Source organism: Pteropus vampyrus, unplaced genomic scaffold, assembly GCF_000151845.1.
Source record: "Pteropus vampyrus isolate Shadow unplaced genomic scaffold, Pvam_2.0 Scaffold143, whole genome shotgun sequence".
NCBI classification, from domain to species: domain Eukaryota; kingdom Metazoa; phylum Chordata; class Mammalia; order Chiroptera; family Pteropodidae; genus Pteropus; species Pteropus vampyrus.
This window is the reverse complement of record NW_011888924.1, coordinates 451,658-473,509: the sequence shown is the minus strand read 5'-3', so window position 1 is coordinate 473,509 and position 21,852 is coordinate 451,658. Positions and strand designations below refer to the sequence as shown.

Sequence of the window (21,852 nt, the reverse complement as noted above, 5' to 3'; positions counted from 1 at the left end):
CGAGTTAACCTTTGATCATTTTTAAGGCAGCAAGTAAAGTTCTGTTGTCCACGTGCCTTTCTTCTGCCCAAAAGAGGGAAGGTCAGGGGAAGGAAGGCGTCAGCCACTGGGGGCCCAGACAGACACTCTGCCCCGTAATCCACCCCACGTTGTGTCACCGGCCCCTCAAGTATGGTCTTAATGCACTTCGGTTCGAGAGCGTGTCTGGTGGCCCCACCCAGTGGAGTCTGCCAGGATCGCCCGCCTGGTCCAAGGCGCCCGCTCAGCCAGCTTTCCCCTCGGCCTGGCTCTCCCAGGGACAGATGACCTCCTTTTTGATGGCCTGGTCACCCGATTCTCCTGTTCCGGTGTCCTCCGAGTCCATCAGGCAGGTCCCACTCTCCACAGGCACATCCATTCTGATCTGGAAAAAGCTTCGGGCGCAAGAGGAAAGGCAGGGGAGGGGTCCAGGAGGAACACCAAATGGGAAGAATCAATAGTCGTGCTCACCCACGGACATAGGGACGCATATACATGTGTGCACTAACCCACGGACATAAGGACACATATGCACGCATGCGCACACCCACGGACATAGGGACGTATATACACGCATGCGCAAAGCCACAGACATGTGTGCACACATACACACGTGTACATGCCACAGACATGTGCACACACCACACGTGTACATGCCACAGACATATGTGCACACGTGTACACACATGCACACACCCACAGACATATGTGAACATTTACAGCACAGTCCCCTCTAGTTCTTACTTTGTCACTCTCCTGGCTTTCAGCCGTGGCAGCTGCTGGCCCCCATCCCCCAGGGGCTGCACCTTCCCATGGGACACAGAGGGGCACTTGGGCGAGAGCCTGGCAAAGACCGGTGAGGCTAAACAGCCTCGTCTCAGAAGCCTACTGAAGGACAGAGCCATGCGGGCCTTGGGAGGGGTCCTGGGCAGGGGCCGGGGCCAGGGGCAGTCGGTGGAGGCCTCTCTGGTGTCGCCGTCGGAGGGCCCTTGGCGGGAACTGGATCCGCAAGCCTCTCGCTTCTGCTCCGAGCCCGAGGAGCCCTCCAAGGCCATCCTAATGGGTGAGGGGCAGACGGCGATGCTGGGTCGCCTGATGAAGCGGCTGGGTGAGGGGAAGGGCTTCCGGGGCGAGCGGCAGGATGGGGAGAAGGGGCTGGAAGGTGATGGGGGCACGCAGGTCCCAGTGTACACAGCCAGGTGGGGGCTGGGCGTGGCGTGCTGGCCTGGCTGCAGGGAAGGAGAGAGAGAGCTCAGGGTGAGTTGAATGGGTACAGAGACTGCCCTCTGCTGACTCAGGCCCCCCTGCCAGTTCCCGGAGCACAGGCCTGGTAGGGCTGCTCCTTGGAGAGTTGGCAAGGATGCCCAAAGCCACCTGTGACAATGGCACAGCCAAACAGAGGCCTCCTGCCCTGGGGCCTGCCTGTGCCTGAGCCCTGGCCATGGTCCCCAGACTTGGGCACTTGCATCCCAGGGTGCAGACTGACCTTCCTCCAGCCCTAGGATGCTGCGCTTTGGCCAGGCTGAATTTCCAATCGTCCCTCGACTCCAGTTCCCCAGCAAGCTGTATGTAGAACCTGCCACACACCATCTCGTCCCTTCTGTATCCTTGGCTCCCAAACTAAGGACCGGAAGCATTTACAATGTTTTTAATAGAGTGCCGGAGGTGACAGAAGCAGTCCCAGCTTGTGCCTTGCTGACTCTTCCAGGCCCAAGGCCACCAGCCTTGACCTGAACCCCTTCCTGTGTCCACACTGACCACACCTTGGCCATGGCCTGGCACCAGCCCTTCCCCTTGCCTCCCGAAGGTAGAGCAGGGTGGCCGGGAAGAAAGGCTGAGTGTGGAACGTGGACGTACTAGGAGAAGAGGGCGAGAAGTACGGAACGAGGAGGTGACTCCTTGGAGAAGAGGAAGTGTCTCAACCTCCCCGGGCCACGATGGCCCCGGTGTCCTGGAGCATTGGGGTAGGATGCTGGATCAGACATGTTTTCAGCCAAAAGAGCCTGAGAGAGCTCTGAGCTGACAGAGAAAATTAAAATCGGCATTTTCAGGGAGGTTCTCTGCCATCACCCGTCTTCCCTTCACAGAGTGCACAGGCACGCCGGCCTGCGTTTCTCATGTCCCCTCCTGAAGGCCTCTTGTGGCCACATGCCACATCGAAGCCCAGAGTGAATGGAGCTGGAGGATACACTGCTCCTGGCAGGGCGGGGGGACCCTCTGGACAGGTGGACCGACGCCACCTCCAGGAGAGAATTGGCAATGACTTTAATGAAAAACAAACCCTCGTTTGAAATTATCGCAGCCACCCCGAGGTCCTGCGTAGAGGCATCTGCCTGCCCCCAGGGCCTGGGCACTGCCCTGGGACCAAAGGAGGTCACCTTCGGAGGCTGCTTGCTTTTGCGGAGGTCACCTGAGTGTGCCAGCCCCAGCCTGGAAAGAAAGGGGCCAACACATCCAACAATAGCTTTTGAAAGACAAGGAAGGCTAGGAGGCCACAGAGGGCTTTGCTCTGGGGGATGGGAGTGGGGGTCTCCATTCCCTCTCATCCACCCCCTGAAGGTCAAGCAGGACTGTATTCGGAAACAGCAGCTCCGAGCCAGCGATTCTGCTCCACTGCTCAGACACCCACGGGCCGACACAGCCTGGGGCCATCAGGTTATTCTACTCGCCCCGATTCTTATTATTATTAACATGCAGTGAGAACGTAGCAAACGCGAGGGCCTGGGCTGAGCACTATATGTGGATTATTGCATTCACTTCCCAGAGCCACGTGGCGGGGCAGCTAACTATTGTTAAGAGCATGTTCCAGATGAGGGCGCTCATGCGGCGAGGAGCCTAGCCCCAGGGACACGCTGCTGGGGACAGCGGGGCAGGCTTTGAACCAGGCTCGCTCACTCCATAGTTTGTTCATGTTCACGTTGGATGTCTCAGCGTGGCCTCCAGACCAACCCATCAGAAGCACATGGGGTGCTCGCTACAAAGGCAGATCCCTGCCCCAGACCCAGACCCATCGAAGGAGTCTCAGGAGGCCTGCCACTCCAGAAAAGCCTCCTCTGACCCGCACCCGAGGTCACCGTTTTGTATTAAGCCCTGTACGTTGGAGGAGTTCTGAGCTACGCTCCCAGCACCTCGCTTCCACGGGGACCTATGTCTCCACTTAGGACACAGTCTGCAAGGAATAATGATGGAAGGCTGGGCCCTGATTAAGGTTCGGGAGGCCACTGTTAGGTGGAAGAGTACGGCCTTGTCATTTATTAAGCACCTACTGTGTGGTAGGTGCTCTGCAAATCTAAAACCACCCCATTTTAGAGGAGTTGGTGACCCTCCCCCGGCTCTCTCAGCCAGTCAGTGAGTGTGGTATGTAGAATTCTAAGGTGGTTCCTAAGATTCCTGCCCCTGTCCTTCATGTGGGTATAAACTGGAAATGTCAAGTGATTGTCACTCTCACGAGCAGGTTATGTGATAGGAGACTTTAAAAGGGGATTATCTGAGTGAGCCGAACCTCATCGTATGAACCCTTCAAATCTGAGTCTAGAGGCCAGACACAGAAGAAGTCAAAGTGGTCTGAAGCAGAATAGGAATTCAGGGAGAGAAAAAGTCTCCACTTTTGGCTTCGAGGTGGAGGGAGTCTCGATGGCAAGGAATTCGGACAGCTTCTAGAAGCTAAGAGCAGCCCTCAGCTAACAGCCTGTAAAAAAACTGGGGCTCTCAGTCCTACAACTAGACACCGAATCCTTCCAAAAATATGGACAAGCTTGGAAGCAGATTTTTCCCAGCAGCCTCCAGATAAGAACACAGACAGCCTGGCAATGCCCAAGTGCAAGACCCCGAGTAGAGACACAGCCAAGTAGCATCCGGCCAACCCTGAGCTAAGAAATGGTGGTTTGTGCTAATTTGTTATATGGCAGTAGATAATTAATAGTGACTAAATGAGAATCTGCTCTCAGGTCTGTGTCACCCCAAAGTCCTTGCTTTTCCCCCTGATCCATATTGCCATCCCATCGCCTGGGGGGTTGGATAGGATTTGGGGTCCTGGAGAGTGGGCCGACACCCCAAAACTAGGAAATAGACTTTGTTATGAGATGTGTTCCTCCTCCGACTGATTGACTGAGGACATCCTCCCCCTCGGTTCATGAATTTGAATCCCATTTACTCAGAATTTGTGATAAACTCATTACAACTTACAATTTACAGATAAGAAAACTGAGGCTCGTGAAGATGATGCAGCTTGACCATGATCACACAGCTGACGACAGGACGAGCTACTCCATATGTCCCCACCCACCCAATTCTGTGCCCTCTACCCCACCCCACTCCTCTCTCAGCACCTTCTCTTTTCTAGGGTGAAGGACAGTACAGGTAAGGAAGGTGACCCCCCCCATCCAGCTTCACTTACCTGACCTGAGAAAGTCCTTTCTTCTGGGCAAATAACCATGAGCCCAAATGGCCCTGAACACTGTAATGCCTTTTCTACAGCCTCCCACCATGACCTTGGTCCCCTCCCACAGAGACCTGGGGCCCTTCCAGCCCACGCCATACCCACCGCTGGTGTGAAGCAGCAAAGCAGTGGCATGCAAGGCACATGGCAAAGAAATGTGACACAATAGAGACACGGTGAAGGAGAGCTCGGGCTGGTTTGGTTTGGCGCCGCTGTTTTATTATGCAAGAGACCCAAGAGAAATGGGGAAGGAGCATGAGATGAAGCAGGTCTGTTGACACGAGGACGCGACCACAGGATTTTTGATGAAAGGCAAAGCAGAGGGTGTGAAGAGATGTAAGTCATTTTCCGAGAATTTGAAGGAGACCTTGTGGCCACCTGAACTCCCGCTTCCTGGAGGCAGGCAGGTGAGGAGCAGGCTGCATTCATTCAGGTGCCGCATGCAGCGTGCGTTGCCGCCCCCCTCTTCCTGTCCCTTCTCTCGCTCCTTTTGCCCACGGCTCCCAAAAGCATGCGAGCAAAGTTGGCCCCATGGAGAAAAATCCTCACAGATGGACACGTCGTCTCTACCAGTCATCTCGTTTGTCACAGCCCAGCACAAGACCTTCCCGTTTTGAACAGACCCTTATTCCGACCATGAAACTCAAGACCCAAAGGACCGACCAGACCACACTGTTGCTGGTCAGCCTTCTCACTGAAGCTGCGGACAGAGGATACGACATCAACACTCTACTGTCCTCCCCTCAAATATATTCTAATGGTTCCTGGATAGCTGGGAGGGCCACGCCGCAAGACTCTGTAAGATGGTTTGGGTGTACCTCAGAAAATCCCCTACCCAATAAATCATAATAAATCATTGTATTGGATAGCACTAACAGATACAAGACAGCACAAGCTCACTCTAAGACCCCGAAGCTACTAGCAATGGGGATGGTGATGATGATGATGGTGAGGATGACGGTGATGATGATGATGATGATGGTGATGGTGATGGTGATGGTGATGGTGATGGTGATGACAACGATGGTGAGGATGATGGTGATAATGATGATGGTGAGGATGATGGTGATGGTGATGGTGATGATGGTGAGGATGATGGTGATGATGATGGTGAGGATGACGGTGATGGTGATGATGATGATGATGATGGTGATGGTGATGGTGATGGTGATGATGATGATGATGGTGAGGATGATGGTGATGATGGTGATGGTGATGATGATGATGATGATGGTGATGATGATGATGGTGATGATGATGATGGTGAGGATGATGATGATGATGATGGTGAGGATGATGGTGATGATGATGATGGTGATGGTGATGGTGATGATGATGATGATGGTGAGGATGATGGTGATGATGATGATGGTGAGGATGACGGTGAGGATGATGATGGTGAGGATGACGGCGAGGATGAAGGTGATAACGGTTGTGACGACGACAGCAGCAGCTAGCATTTATTGAGCACTTACTATACGCCGGGTATTGTCCTAAGTATTCTCCTTGTATTTTCTTGTCCCTAGCCCTTGTTTTCCACTCAACCCTCACAAAAACACAAACACAAACACAAAAAAACAGCAGTCTTTTCTCTAAAAGCCGAGTTCGAAAATGAAATTCTACAAAGAAACCCTGGTACCTTAGAGCATGACTTATATTCTAGCATAAGATATACACCACCATGGGTAGAGAAACTCAAGCTATTTAAAATATGACATTAAGGAATTAAGATGACACCTAAGTACATGGCATAATAGAGAACATCATAATGACTTAATCGATCAATAATATTATCCAAATAAACACTATCTTTGATGCTATTTGAGATTCAAGCAAGCCCTGTGGGACGACTGTTATGTCAGATGCACAGAAACAAATCCATCAGGAGCAGCTGCCATCTGCTGGAGTCTCGCGGTGGACTCTCTCACAAAACCTCAAAACCGAGGCAGGACCTGTGGCTCCTTTACTACTAAACATGAGAATCTTCTGGTGGATTCCCTCGTAATCCCCAGGCCAAACGATCCCCTCCCATCTCTGTGCTTTTCCAGCGTGTCGTATACCATCAAGCCTTGATCACTCTCCGCATCGTGTTACAGCCACCTGCATCCATGCACCCTTGCCAGCCCCTCGAGGGCAGAGGACGTCTGTTCATTTTTGTATCTGAACCCACTACAGGTTCTTAAAACAAAACAAGTGTTTAAAATACACCTGTGGAACATAACTGTTGCCATCCAGGAGTGAAGCCATTTACCATCTCCCTTTTTTTTCAGACGGGTGATGTTGAAACACTTACTCATTCATCCAATGAAGAATAGCAACCTACTTGGCTGACATGCCCGTACCTCTCATTAGAGGCATCGGTCTGTGTGGCACACCTACTCCGTATCGGACCCGAGCACCTGCTAGTCTGGTGGAGAATGAGAGGCACGCGAAGCAGACACGTCTCACAAGTGGGCACTGAGATGGCAGATGGCTGAGTGAAAGATGAACGAGACGTCGTCTGCGCCCTGGAGAATTTGTGATGTGTTCGGCTGTCCTCAGCACCTTTTCGCTGTGCGTGTAACCTCAGCTCAGGTGGGGTGACTCGAGGACATGGCCACTATCTCTGGTTTCAAGCTTTTCAAACTTTCTCACAAAAGTAGGACAAACAGCGGGAGAGCCGAATAAACGTCCTCGCCCAGGAGTCCGAGGGCAAAGCCTGAACTTGCCACAGCCGACCATGAGATGTCTTTGAAGTCTCAAATTTTATCTTTAAAAATTTAGATGCATTTTGCATTCGAATTCATAATATATTCATGATTATTTTAATGGGAAATTTTCAAACTCGCCTAACTCTCCTCCCAATTCCAAATCTTCAAGTAAAATCGATTCCCCAGGTTAAATATCCTTCAGGAATTCATAAATCTGTTTTTAAGAAGTATGGATCTCAGGCTGACCCCTCGTTTCTCGAATCAGGAAGCAGAGAGGTTAAGTGACTTGCTCAAGACCACAAGACTAGGGGTAGAACCAGGGCCAGAGCCCAAGACGCCTTCTCCAAATCTGGGGCCCTTTTCATTGATCCGTTCGTTCATTCATCCGTTCATTCATCCGTCCATCCATCCATCCATCCATCCATCCATCCATCCATCCATCCATCCATCCATCCATCCATCCATCTAACATGTTTATGCAGAACCCGCTCGGTCTCAGAACACTGGGCACCAAATGGTGAGTGAGACAGATATGGTCCCTCCCCTCATGCCCCTCAGTCCGCAGTGGTTCAGTCCCTGGAATCTCTGCTTGGAACACCCTTTCTGAGTTGGAAGACATTTTCCCAAAGAGAAATGAACAAAGCCCATCTCCATTGCTCTTCCGTAAACTAGTCTATGACTACAGAAAATGGAGAGAGTACATAATGGAACTGTTTTGCTAACATGAAACCAAGAGCCACAAACTCCTTACCATGGCCTAAGGTGTCCCAGCCCTGTCTGGTTTTCTAACCTCATCTTGTACCATCCCCCTCCTTGTCCACCAGGCCCCATTCATGCAGAACCATTTCCCACTGCTGAGACTGTGCCCGTTCCGTCCCCTAGGCCTGGAAAGTTCCCCCTGCCTCACCCACGCTCTTCGCATAGCGAATTCTTTCTCATCCTCTGCTTATCGGTCGCCACCCGGGAGAGGCCTCTTAGTCCAGCACCACCCACCTTCCCTATCCCAGCACCATATCCATTTCCTCCCTAATGCATTCTATGGATTCGATCACCTCTTCGTCTGTGTCGTTGACTGAAATGATGGCCCTTGTTCTTCGCCCCTCCCTGTTTCCACGTCTTCTGCCGGGAGACTTTGAAATTTCTCTCACTAAAAACGTGGAGTCTACTGCCCCAGCCCGCAATTCTAGGCTGGCTCTGTGACCTGCTTTGGCCAACAAAATGAGGTGAGAGAGACCATGCGCCAGTTCAAAGCCCGCACCTCAAAAATCTTATATGATGGCAATTCCGCCGTCACCACAGGATTGTGCCTAGGTGGTGGGAGGGTCAGAGACATGTGAAGCAGAGCAGAATCATGCCATTCGCCCCAGCCTCGGCCACCACAGATCAGCCCCCAGGCGTGGGAGCAAGCCCCACCAGATCGACAGAGCCACACAGATGATCCCATATCCACGAGCAATAAACACAATCTCACAAGCCGCTCTAGCTTTGTGGGTGGTTGTTATACAGCAACGGTGACCTGATATAGTTGGCATCGTTACTTTTTTGTCAGTCCTAGACTATAAGCTCCGTGAGACAGGGAGCATGTCTATTTTATTCACCAAAGCCTGGCACATAGTAGGTGCTCAATAAACACGCTGACTGAGTGAGTCTTCTTGCTGTGCAAGGTCGGTCCCTCGCTCAGCGACCCATTCTACCTCCTTTGCATTCTTACACAGGTGCGTGAGGTGAGCCTAACTTCAAGTTACCTGCAGCCCTCCTGAGGTTAGAGTTTGAACTGTCCTACCTTCCAGCCTTAACCACGGGGATGGCCTCGGCTACAGCTACGGAGGAGGGAAGCACCAACATCCAGAAAACTTCCGAGAGTATTATCGTTGATTCACACTCCTCTTGAAAATGGAGCACCCCTCCTCCCATGAATGAAGACATCAGCCCCTTCGCTTTTTATCCAAAAAAGTTGTTCCTCCAAAGGCCATTTCACCTTGACTGCTCTGGAGGCATCAGGCCTGAGTCCTTCACTCCTACTTATTCCTCTGGCATGTAAAAGGGGGTGGGGAGACCTACATGGGAAGGAGAGAGCCCCCCAACTCTCAATAATTGTGACTAAGAAAAAGCTTGACAGAAACGTCTTAGCCAGGCCCGTATCTACAGGGGACCCAGCAACCAGGCCCTGGGGGGATCTCTGACTGCTTTAGAAGCAGGGTCTACACTGGATGAGATGAAGAGCCTCGCTAAGCTATTTGAAACAAATGTGCCCGACAGAACTATGCCTGGGGCTTGGGAAGAGAGGCCTTCTCTATTATTTTCCGAAGCAAATGGCTGAACACAGATCAGCCTGTTTTCTCTGTGATTCTTACTACAGAATCCCCTACAGCAGATAAGAGGTCACACGGCAACTGAGTCGGGTGACCTCCCCACACCATGGCCAACCCCGCCCCTTGGTTGTGGGGGGTGGGGGTGGCTGTGGTATTGGGAAGCCCACCATGGAGGAGATCAGAGAAATCCGGGAGGAACCTGACTACCCCACTGCTCCACTAATGGGGATGGAATCTTCTAGACTCTGGCCCTGCCCCTGCTTGCCTCTCTCAAGTGCGTGCCCCACCCCCGACTCCCCCAGGAATTGTAGATTTATTTAGGAGGCAGCTCTCTTTTGAGTTGGCTCCTGCGGTCCAGCTTGCTCATGACCTGAGTGATGTCCACCGTGTTGGCTGCTTCTCGAGCCTTGGCTTCTTCCTCCAGCTGCCTCAGGATGACGGGGCTCGGGCTGGAGCGCAGGTGACGCCGCATAAATGGCAGGCTGGAGCTGGAAGGAAGGAAAGGATCGGCCATTGGCGGGGACTCACACTGCCTGCCCAACAACGAGCCCGGGACACGGGGCGGAGGCAGGGCAGGAGGCGGGAATCTGGGCTCGGTCACACTGTCCTGGTGAACGTCAGGGGCCTCTCAGAGGCATGTCCCACCTTAGCTCTTTTCTCTGTCCTTGGAGCATAAGGCCAGAGTGAGCCCCATCGGCCATCAGATTTAGCTTACGCACAAGGAAGACTGCTCTCATGGTGACAATTACGGACACACTATTGACAGCATTTAGAAATCAATTTGTCATCTTAACTTCCTGTAGGCTCTTCTTGAAACCAGGGGCAAGGAGGGTTTGGGTGCTGGAAGCGTTTGTGCCTCCGGAGAGAGTGGGAGCATTCGTTTTCAAAAGCCAAGGTTCCAGGAAGGAGGGAAAGAGCTGGGCTGTCCCCAACGGCGAGGTCCGATGGGCAGAGGAAGGGGGAGGGGCCCAAACAGGGTTGGGGAGCTGGTGGCACTGTGCACGAGCGCCGGATGAGTTAGAGCCTTCTACAGAAGCTAAACATAAGGATTGCTGGGACCAAACTCTCTTTCCCGGGGCCTCGGGAGCCTGGACAAACCTCCAGATGCCTGACCAACGCAGGAAATGGTGAGCCGCCCACAGGCCTAGAAGATGAGCATTTTAGCAGCAATGGTAGACTTAAAACTTAGGACATCCCCAAATTTCTGGACTGCATGGGCCCCTAGAACTCTCGTCTCTACCCCAGGGAGTAAAAGGGCTCCCTACCAGCAAGTCACTTCTAATATAGGGTCTCCCACCCACCCCGCCAAGGGGGAGGCTTAGAGCTCGATTTAACTCGTTCTGGAAAAATTAACTTTTATAAGTTGTCTCACACCTGCAGGTCATGGAACAAACTCACACCCACCACCAGGCCCACATAGTTACAGGCCAACTTCACACATTACAGGAGCATTCCCACTCACGGTAGTGGTGACCACATCGCCAGATGGCAAGACCCCACACCGAAGCCAAGCGTTCCACCTGTGGTCTAGCAGCACCCCAGCCCTCAAAGCACCTGGGGAGCCCAAGAGGAGACCCCAGATGATGTCTCAGGTCTGCCCCAACTCACAAACTATCTGGAGAGAGAAGCACAAGACTCCCCTTCCTTACCGCTGCTTCCTAGCAGAACTGGTGGAGTGACCACAGCCCTCTCCTGTGGCTTAAAGGAGCCGCTTTCAAGTCCCCAAGGACCCTGAACTCCCCTTTTTCCCCCGGCAAACCGAGAAGCACAGCGCCACAAAGACCTCCTTTCTCTCTGTCCAAACAGGGCCATTATCCTCACGAACGAAGCCGAGTGGGGGTTTTTTAAACCCTCCTGAATAAAGGCTCTGGTTCAACCGCCCGTCTGTCGAGTTGACTGGAGATGCTGGGAAAGAGTCCGGCCTGAGCTGAGCCGGCAAACGGGGGTATTTACGAACCACGGTGGGGACAGGACCTGCGCGGGAGCTGGGGAACCTCCGCAAAGCCCTGCGTCTTCGTTCAAGCTGTCATCTTCGATCCCCATAGAGGTTTCTTTTTCCCCCAGAAAAAAAAAGAGCTCAAGCCGCCCCTCAGAACACCACTTCACCTTTGCCCACGGGCTCTGCCAGGTGTAAGGAGCCACATCTCCCACGTGGAAGGCAAGAACGAACGAGACGACTAACAGACACTGAAAGGCAGTCCGCTGGAGTCCGCGAGACCACGTAGAATGTCACTGTTCCTTCCCCCTAACGGTCTACCATTTTGAGGGTTACAATCTGCTATTCTCCATAGGTCTTAAGACATTACAAGGACACAAGGATGTGGCTAAAGTAAGTCCCATACATTGGTTTGGAGGTGACGCGCAGCAATTAAAAAAAAAAAATCAATGAACTGCAAAACATATAGAAAAAAACTTAAAAATTAATAAAAAACTTTTAAAAAACCATTGAGTTGCTTCCAGTTGTAATGTGTAACAACCAGTCTGAGAAGACTTTCAAACCAGCATATGGGAAACAAAACTTACTGGCAGTAGTGACTAAGGACCTCTTGCCAGGGTGACTTCAGGGAATTATGAAGCCAATGAGACAATCACACCCCAAGGAACACTTCCCAGTCCCCAACATTTTCATCGAACAAATAGCTCAATCATGACCATGGGCCTAAAAGAGCACATTTCTCTGTCAACGAGACAGCAGGCAACCAGCCAGCCATGACACACCATTCCACTTGCCTTCTCTTGCTGGTTTCCTGAGGTTCGATAGCTTTGGCCAGCATCTCCTTATAGATCGGAGATTTTAAATAGCGAGCATAAGAATCCTGGTGGGAACAAGAGAAAAACAGGAACGATGAGAGAGAAAGTGTCTAATCAAACGAACACCCTTGCCATTTTCAAGCCCTCCCTTGGCGGTTAGATGGCAAGGTTAAAGAACGTGTCTCCTCATGTGAAAGGCGTTTTGGTGTGTGCCCAAAGCAGTGAATCTCCACTGTGGTCCCGAACAGCAGGATCCATTTCACCCAGCAGCTTGCTGGAAATTCACATTCTCAGGCCCACCCCAGTCCTACCGAAATAGAAACTCTGGGGTTGGGGGACAATCTGAGCCTTAACAAGCCTCCAGGTGATTCTGCTGCACGTAGGTCAGAGAATTAGTGACGATAGCCCCCCTCCCCCAACGCCAAAATCCATGCCGGGGGCGACTCAGTGAAGCCGGCACGAGATGAGAGGACACCTGCGGCCAGCCTCGCCCACCCAATACCTTCTTCCAAGAAAGAGGAGCAGCCATGAGCCTGCGGGCCCACCTCGAAACTTGCTAACATTCCTTTCTGCCCTGGATTTGAGTATAAAGGCACGAGAAGATCAAGATAAGACCCAGGTGCAGACTTCTCCTGTGTGGATCTCTCCAGGGACCGCGGACAGGTTCCGAGCTGTCACTTCATAAATGCTGCCTGCTTCTGAGCACACTCAACCCTCTGGTCACAGGTCCAGGGCAAAGCTCACAGCGACAAGCAGGGAGGGAGAATGTCTACATGTATTGGAGGAGACCATTCTAAGGACTGAATGGTAGCAGTAAAAGTCATGAGAACAGGACAGTCTGGGAATAGGGACTGGGGACACAGTGGGTCGTGTCAAATTCACTGTCGTAGGACATGGCCTGTAGCGACATGCCGTCCAGGAAGTGTAAATATCATTCAGTTACCCATGACTCTGTTTTGTTCTGGCTAGTAGCGGGTCTCCCTGGCTAGTAGCTGGTCTCCCCAGGAGTCTCCCTAAAAAGTTATATGAAAACCACATTTCTGAATTCTAAAATACATTAAGGAAGACCATTATTAAAGAAATCCTGCTGTAAATCTTCTAAGGTGAATGCAGAAAAATCACCCACCGATGAATAATAAATGGTAAAAGAAATGGCTAATGTGGCTTGGTGAAAATTCTAAATTATTACATATTTTAAAAGCAAAGTAAAACTATCTCTTTATAATATGATATACATAAAAGACTAAGGAAAATAAGTCTAATAAGGAAAACTAATTTTAAAAATTCCATTCACACAAACCTATATCATATAACAAAGTTTCTAGAAATACTTTGCCATAAAAGGAATAATTGCCATATGAGAAGTTGAAGCTTATGAAGAAAGTCTCGTTGGGCACAGCACCAAATAGGAACCGTACCAGACAACTTCTCTAAGGCTAACCCTGAGCCTCACATTCTAATTTCTTAAGAAAGTGATTTATTTTCTCTCGGGTTCCCTTTATTTTTTAAAAAAACAATTTCCTGAAAATTCTCATCACATTCACTTTATATTAATAAGAAGGCTATCTGATTTCTCACAGGGTTTTTAACATAAGTACACACACTAGACCTTCCATATGTTCCATTTTTTTCCTTTTTTTAATTTAATTTTATTATTAGTTTCAAGTATAAAGTACATCGGTTAGATGTTTATACAGTTTATAAAATGATCCCCATAATTGCTCATTCTCTCCTTTGGCTCTCCACGTAGCCATCACATTAATGCTAACCGCACTCCCTACACCGTGCTCCCCATCCCCGTGACCCCCCATCCCCGTGACCATCTACTAACTGCTCATTCATACTTATTTAACCCTTCACCCCACTCTCCAGCCCCCAGCCCCTCTCCCCTCTGGCCATCACCCAATTGTCCTCTGTATTTGTGAGTCTGTTTTCGATTAGTTTGTTCTTTTTGTTCCTTAGATTCCGCACATAAGTGAAATCATGTGGTATTCATCTTTCTCCGTCTGACTTATTTCACTCAGCCTAACCTTTAGGTCCATCCATGTCATTGCTAATGGAAGGATTTTATTTTTTAATGGCTGAGTAATATTCTATTGCATATATGAACCATAACTTCTTTATTCAGTTGTCTGTTGATGGGCATTCAGGTTGCTTCCATATCTTGGCTATTGTAAATTGTGCTGCTATGAACGTAGGAATGCGTAGATCTTTACGAGTTATTGTTTTGGTACTCTTTGGATAAATACCCACATGTCACTTTTGCTGAGGGCCAGGGCCACCAGAATGGCCACGATTCAACAGTGGAGACTAAGAGCCTGGGTTAGGACTCGGGGAGACCCAGTTTGAACCTGGGCTCCACCTCTGGTGAGACCCTGGGCAAACCACTGGCCTCTGAGGAAATAATCCCCTCCTCGTGGGATGTCTGCTACAAAGTTCCATGCTTTGCACAGCGATGACACTGTGTAATCCTTTGTAAACGATAGCTCTTAGAGCAAGACGGTCATGACCAATGTCATCACTGCCCATGAGAACACAGACAGCTTCCCCCAGTGGTCTTCCCCAGCCAGTGAGCTTAGGAGCTCAAAGAGGTTCCAGCCCAGTGGACAGGTGGAAGAGACGCTGACAGGTCTGCATCCCAACACCAGCAAAGCAGTAGCCACATATCATCTCTCTTCTCCCCTGCGTCTAAAGAACTTTGCAGGTCCCTGGGGAGGGAAAGGCTTCCGGGCCCCCAGGACCCTCAGCACGGGCCGCACTTACCTTCTTCATGAGCATGTAGATGTGGGTCTGTGCCGCATCCAGCACATAGCGGTGGGGGTGCCTCAGCCCCTTGACCGTGATGTCCATGGTTTTGCCATCTATGTTGATCCATCTTCTCGCCCCTGGGGCCAGGAACAGCCTGGGATGGGGAGAGAAAGGCTAAACCAAGCAAAAGCAGCTAAACCAAGTCGGTTAATGAACAGTTCCCAACTGCTTGGGAGGGAAGGATGGACAGAACTCGGGCCTCCCGGGATGAAAATGGTCCCTTTTTAGGAGACACTAGAGTTTGAACAGGTTGTCGAGCAATATTTCTCAGAAGCAAGAAAACAGCCACGCCGGTATTGCCCACGTGACTATTTAGCTTCTCTGTTCCCACGTCTAGGACAGACAGCAGAAAGTAGCTGGGGTGGCCCTGGCCCTGGGGGCAAAGAACCCAGCGTCTGACTTAACGCCCCTGCCTCCTTAGTTACCAGGATTCAGGTCAAGACACCTCCACGCAGGTGTTTCACGGCCTCAGCTCCCTTCTGCCCAGTCGAGATGTGTTTGGAGGTGAATCCTGAACGTTCTGTTGGGAGGCAGCCCACTGTCCCAGCACCCAGAGGTTTGCTGACCTGTGCATCTTTGACAGCCCCATGACAACCCCAACTCGGCCACGGTCCCTGAGTCCTTCAGCTCCCACTGGGACTTCGGGCACTCTCCAATCTTTCCCAGCTCAGTTATTGATTAGGGTGTTCCTGCCACACTCCTAAGCTGTACATTAAACTTTGGGGATGCAGACTAAGATTACATAACTGGGGAGCCTGGGGAGGAAGGAAGCTCATACAAAGATATAGGCAGTGAGGTTCCTTTGGATCAGATTTTTGGAATTAGGAGTTGTGCATGGGTCATCGTGTGCAAGGCAGCCAAGCACCCCCGTCCTGGGGAAGGATGGCACGGGACCCACCTGGACTGACAATACCTCCCTGACCCCCACTTCTCCTGGAGTGCAGAGTGCCTCCCTGTGAGAGGAAGTGGGCAAACGTTTGAAGAAGTATAGGTGCCTTCAAGGTATGTAGCCCCAGGTTCTTCGGCACTGTTACTGCCTCTCTAAATTGAGAAAACTGGGATGGTCCAGTCTGAGCCCGTTCGAAGGAAGGACAGCACAGGCACAAAGGGATAAATGCTCAGAGAGGTGGGCCATCAGGCCTGCCACCCGCAGCTCAGCACCGCAGCCCAGTGGTTGCAGACACCTGGCTCTAGCTCAGGGGCGGTTGGGCTTCGGGAATCACAGCTGAGCGTGTGAGTATGCACTAAACGCGCTGGGCCCTCAGAGACAAAGGCTGGTGTCCACCATTGCCAGCGCAGAGAGGACCAGCAAGGACGTGACCACAGCAAGACGGGAGCACCCTCCGGGTGGGGGAGGCGGGCGGGCGGCAGGTCTCAGTAGCCGTGCACCTCGGCAGTACCCGTGGCCTCGTCGCATCTCCCCTTCCCTAGCCACCTGCCCATCAGAAGCAGGGCTGGCCCTTCAGAACTGGAACCCATGGCTCTTGAGTAGTTTGGAGGAAAGCCAGGCCTGCAGAGGGGCAGACTAATTGCTATGCTGAGCAAGTAAGGGCTAAAGAGCTGTGCCCACATTTGTAACCCAAGCTGGGCTCGCTGTCCCAGACACTCGGGGAACCTCCATCCCCTTCTCGGGCCTTAACTCTCTAAGGTGGTCTGTGGAATAGGTTTTCCCATCTTACCTATTTCCTTTCTCCTCTCTCTCAAACACGCACGCGCACATGCGCACACCCCTACCTCCCAGGATACTGAGGGGGTTTATTCAAAGACAGAGCCCTGTAATTCAAGGCAGCTTGCTTTTCTAACTCTTAAGCACATTCTCCTAAGAGCAGGGGAATCCTTGCGAAGCAGCAGTGGGCTATTTATAGCATGGCAGGTGCATCGGCTGACAGCTGACGTCGACACGAGGGATGTGGGACCTCAAAAGCAATGGGGTGGCCAGCTGGGGGCCCACGGGGAAGCTCTCCGACAATCCGGCTAATCCTCACTTGTAAATCTCCTCTGCTTTCTCCTTGACCTTGGACTGATCTCCATACTTCAGATCTTCACAGGCTTCCCAGAATCCCAGATTCTCCCCTGCACAGGGAGGAGTGGGGTCCACGCAGACGAAAGCCAGACAGGAAACGAGTCGGGAGAAGAAAAGAGGAAAGAAAAGAAATGGGTCAGCTGGGAGGGATTCGGTTTCCCAGAGTGACGATCATCTGCCTTCTGCAAAATGAGCCACGGCACAGTATGGGGCTGGGCAGAACACTCCTGGAGGCAAGGAGCCGGGTCTCCCTGCCAGGCCCCGGGAGAGTGCCCTTAACCCAGTGACCGGTCCACACGTGTTCTCTGAAATGCACCAGACTGCCACCCGCCATGTCCGCAGCCACACGTGTCTAATGCGAACACTGCTCTTTCCCCAACGGTACACAGCTCGGAGCTCTTGTCAGCCCCAGAGGTTGTCACGTTCCTTTTTTGTCCTAGGATTGGCTGTAGCAAATGTGTTTGAACAAGTCTGCAGGTGATTGGGCTTGTAAACAGGTATTGCTACATGACAGGTTGTCTTCATGAAGGGTCCTGTTTACTCTGCAGGTGTCAGCGACTGCATGTGACTTCTGCCTCCCCTGTTTGTGTGTGAGAGCCCATCTTTTAAAACCCCTCGAGGGCATGTTCCAGCCGAAGGTCTTCACAGAGAGACTGCTCATGCCATGATGCTGATGCAGACTCTCAGAAAAGGCCTGGCCACTACGGGGACAGTCACCTGAGCCAGAGGGACGACGCTCCTCTGGCCAGAGTCCTCCCAATCCTTCAGTTCCTTCCAACTTGAAGTTCTCTGGCCAGTTCTCCCCAGCACCCAGAGTAGTGCGAATACTGGGTACAGTCACCCCAGGTGGGGGAGGGAAGGATGGACAGAACTCGGGCCTCCCGGGATGAAAATGGTCCCTTTTTAGGAGACACTAGAGTTTGAACAGGTTGTCGAGCAATATTTCTCAGAAGCAAGAAAACAGCCACGCCGGTATTGCCCACATGACTATTTAGCTTCTCTGTTCCCACGTCTAGGACAGACAGCAGAAAGTAGCTGGGGTGGCCCTGGCCCTGGGGGCAAAGAACCCAGCGTCTGACTTAACGCCCCTGCCTCCTTAGTTACCAGGATTCAGGTCAAGACACCTCCACGCAGGTGTTTCACGGCCTCAGCTCCCTTCTGCCCAGTCGAGATGTGTTTGGAGGTGAATCCTGAACGTTCTGTTGGGAGGCAGCCCACTGTCCCAGCACCCAGAGGTTTGCTGACCTGTGCATCTTTGACAGCCCCATGACAACCCCAACTCGGCCATGGTCCCTGAGTCCTTCAGCTCCCACTGGGACTTCGGGCACTCTCCAATCTTTCCCAGCTCAGTTATTGATTAGGGTGTTCCTGCCACACTCCTAAGCTGTACATTAAACTTTGGGGATGCAGACTAAGATTACATAACGGGGGAGCCTGGGGAGGAAGGAAGCTCATACAAAGATATAGGCAGTGAGGTTCCTTTGGATCAGATTTTTGGAATCAGGAGTTGTGCATGGGTCATCGTGTGCAAGGCAGCCAAGCACCCCCGTCCTGGGGAAGGATGGCACGGGACCCACCTGGACTGACAATACCTCCCTGACCCCCACTTCTCCTGGAGTGCAGAGTGCCTCCCTGTGAGAGGAAGTGGGCAAACGTTTGAAGAAGTATAGGTGCCTTCAAGGTATGTAGCCCCAGGTTCTTCGGCACTGTTACTGCCTCTCTAAATTGAGAAAACTGGGATGGTCCAGTCTGAGCCCGTTCGAAGGAAGGACAGCACAGGCACAAAGGGATAAATGCTCAGAGAGGTGGGCCATCAGGCCTGCCACCCGCAGCTCAGCACCGCAGCCCAGTGGTTGCAGACACCTGGCTCTAGCTCAGGGGCGGTTGGGCTTCGGGAATCACAGCTGAGCGTGTGAGTATGCACTAAACGCGCTGGGCCCTCAGAGACAAAGGCTGGTGTCCACCATTGCCAGCGCAGAGAGGACCAGCAAGGACGTGACCACAGCAAGACGGGAGCACCCTCCGGGTGGGGGAGGCGGGCGGGCGGCAGGTCTCAGTAGCCGTGCACCTCGGCAGTACCCGTGGCCTCGTCGCATCTCCCCTTCCCTAGCCACCTGCCCATCAGAAGCAGGGCTGGCCCTTCAGAACTGGAACCCATGGCTCTTGAGTAGTTTGGAGGAAAGCCAGGCCTGCAGAGGGGCAGACTAATTGCTATGCTGAGCAAGTAAGGGCTAAAGAGCTGTGCCCACATTTGTAACCCAAGCTGGGCTCGCTGTCCCAGACACTCGGGGAACCTCCATCCCCTTCTCGGGCCTTAACTCTCTAAGGTGGTCTGTGGAATAGGTTTTCCCATCTTACCTATTTCCTTTCTCCTCTCTCTCAAACACGCACGCGCACATGCGCACACCCCTACCTCCCAGGATACTGAGGGGGTTTATTCAAAGACAGAGCCCTGTAATTCAAGGCAGCTTGCTTTTCTAACTCTTAAGCACATTCTCCTAAGAGCAGGGGAATCCTTGCGAAGCAGCAGTGGGCTATTTATAGCATGGCAGGTGCATCGGCTGACAGCTGACGTCGACACGAGGGATGTGGGACCTCAAAAGCAATGGGGTGGCCAGCTGGGGGCCCACGGGGAAGCTCTCCGACAATCCGGCTAATCCTCACTTGTAAATCTCCTCTGCTTTCTCCTTGACCTTGGACTGATCTCCATACTTCAGATCTTCACAGGCTTCCCAGAATCCCAGATTCTCCCCTGCACAGGGAGGAGTGGGGTCCACGCAGACAAAAGCCAGACAGGAAACGAGTCGGGAGAAGAAAAGAGGAAAGAAAAGAAATGGGTCAGCTGGGAGGGATTCGGTTTCCCAGAGTGACGATCATCTGCCTTCTGCAAAACGAGCCACAGCACAGTATGGGGCTGGGCAGAACACTCCTGGAGGCAAGGAGCCGGGTCTCCCTGCCAGGCCCCGGGAGAGTGCCCTTAACCCAGTGACCGGTCCACACGTGTTCTCTGAAATGCACCAGACTGCCACCCGCCATGTCCGCAGCCACACGTGTCTAATGCGAACACTGCTCTTTCCCCAACGGTACACAGCTCGGAGCTCTTGTCAGCCCCAGAGGTTGTCACGTTCCTTTTTTGTCCTAGGATTGGCTGTAGCAAATGTGTTTGAACAAGTCTGCAGGTGACTGGGCTTGTAAACAGGTACTGCTACATGACAGGTTGTCTTCATGAAGGGTCCTGTTTACTCTGCAGGTGTCAGCGACTGCATGTGACTTCTGCCTCCCCTGTTTGTGTGTGAGAGCCCATCTTTTAAAACCCCTCGAGGGCATGTTCCAGCCGAAGGTCTTCACAGAGAGACTGCTCATGCCATGATGCTGATGCAGACTCTCAGAAAAGGCCTGGCCACTACGGGGACAGTCACCTGAGCCAGAGGGACGACGCTCCTCTGGCCAGAGTCCTCCCAATCCTTCAGTTCCTTCCAACTTGAAGTTCTCTGGCCAGTTCTCCCCAGCACCCAGAGTAGTGCGAATACTGGGTACAGTCACCCCAGGTGGCAGTTTTTGCCTGAGAAAATACGATGATCACGCCAATGGGACAGCAGAAGCCTGCATATGCATGTGTGTGAATGTGTGCGTTTGTGTATGTGTGTGCCTGTGTGCATGTGTGTGAATGTGTGCGTTTGTGTATGTGTGTGCCTGTGTGTGCTTGTGTGCTCGTGGCCTTCTGCATGTAAATGTGTATGCATATGTTGTGTGCCTTGTGCATGAATGTGTGCATGTGTGTATGTGTGTGCCTTGTGTGTGAATGTGTGTGCCTTCTGTGTGTGAATGTGTATGCACATATGTCTGTGCCTTGAGTGTGTGAATGTATGCACCTTGTGTGTATGGATGTGTGTTCCGGTATGTGTGTGCCTTGTGTGCATGCATGTGAATGTGTGTATGTGTGTACCTTGTGTGCATGTGTGTGAATGTGTATGTGTGCATGTGTGTGCATGTGTCCATGTGTGCATGTGTGTGCCGTGTGAATGTGTGTATGCATGTGTGTGCCTTGTGTGGACTTATGTGAATTTGTGTATATGCGAGTGCATGAGTGTGAATGTGTATGTGTATGTGTGTTCCTTGTGTGTGAATGTGTATGCATGTGTGTGCCTTGTGTGCACTTATGTGAATTTGTGTATATGCGAGTGCATGAGTGTGAATGTGTATATGTGTATGTGTGTGCCTTGTGTGTGAATGTGTGCATGCATGTGTGCCTCGTGTGCATGTATGTGAATATGTGTATGTGTATATGCGAGTGCATGAGTGTGAATGTGTATATGTGTGTATGTGTGTTCCTTGTGTGTGTGAATGTGTACACCTTGTGTGTGAATGTGTGCATGTGTATGTATGTGAATGTGTGTGCATGTGTGTGAATGTGTGTATGTGTGTGAATGGGTGTACATGTATGTGTACGTCTTGCGTATGCATGTGAATGTGTGTGAATGTGTGCATGTATATGTATGTGGATGTGTGTACATGTATGTGTGTGCCTTGTGTATGCATGTGAATGTGTGTGTGTGAATGTGTGCATGTATGTGTGTGCCTTGCGTGTGCATGTGTGTGTGCATGTGTGTGGATGTGTGTACATGTGTCTTGTGTATGCATGTGCATGCGTGTGCATGTGTGTGCGTGTGTGCATGTATCTGTGCGTGCATTCATGAGAATCACGGAAAGCCAGTGCGTGGGGACACAGACAAAAGAAGACCCTTCCTCCTCTTTCACAGTGGTTTTGGAAAGCCCCCGGGTACTTCAGACTGGCACGATTCTTAGCTACTT

The 21,852-nt window shown here is 51.7% G+C and overlaps 1 protein-coding gene across 1 annotated transcript in view; it reads right to left on the bottom strand.

Annotated features, from left to right (window-relative positions):
* Positions 1-262: 262 nt before the first annotated feature.
* Positions 263-21,852, bottom strand: part of RGS9 (regulator of G protein signaling 9) — a 79,464-nt gene continuing 57,874 nt past the window's right edge. Inside the window, exons 14-19 of the mRNA XM_011368571.2 lie at positions 19,705-19,792; positions 14,973-15,111; positions 12,189-12,274; positions 9,829-9,946; positions 763-1,247; positions 263-413 (exon numbers count right to left, since the gene is read on the bottom strand). Coding sequence (XP_011366873.1) covers positions 263-413; positions 763-1,247; positions 9,829-9,946; positions 12,189-12,274; positions 14,973-15,111; positions 19,705-19,792 — 1,067 coding nt within the window. The remainder of the gene's footprint in view (positions 414-762; positions 1,248-9,828; positions 9,947-12,188; positions 12,275-14,972; positions 15,112-19,704; positions 19,793-21,852) is intronic.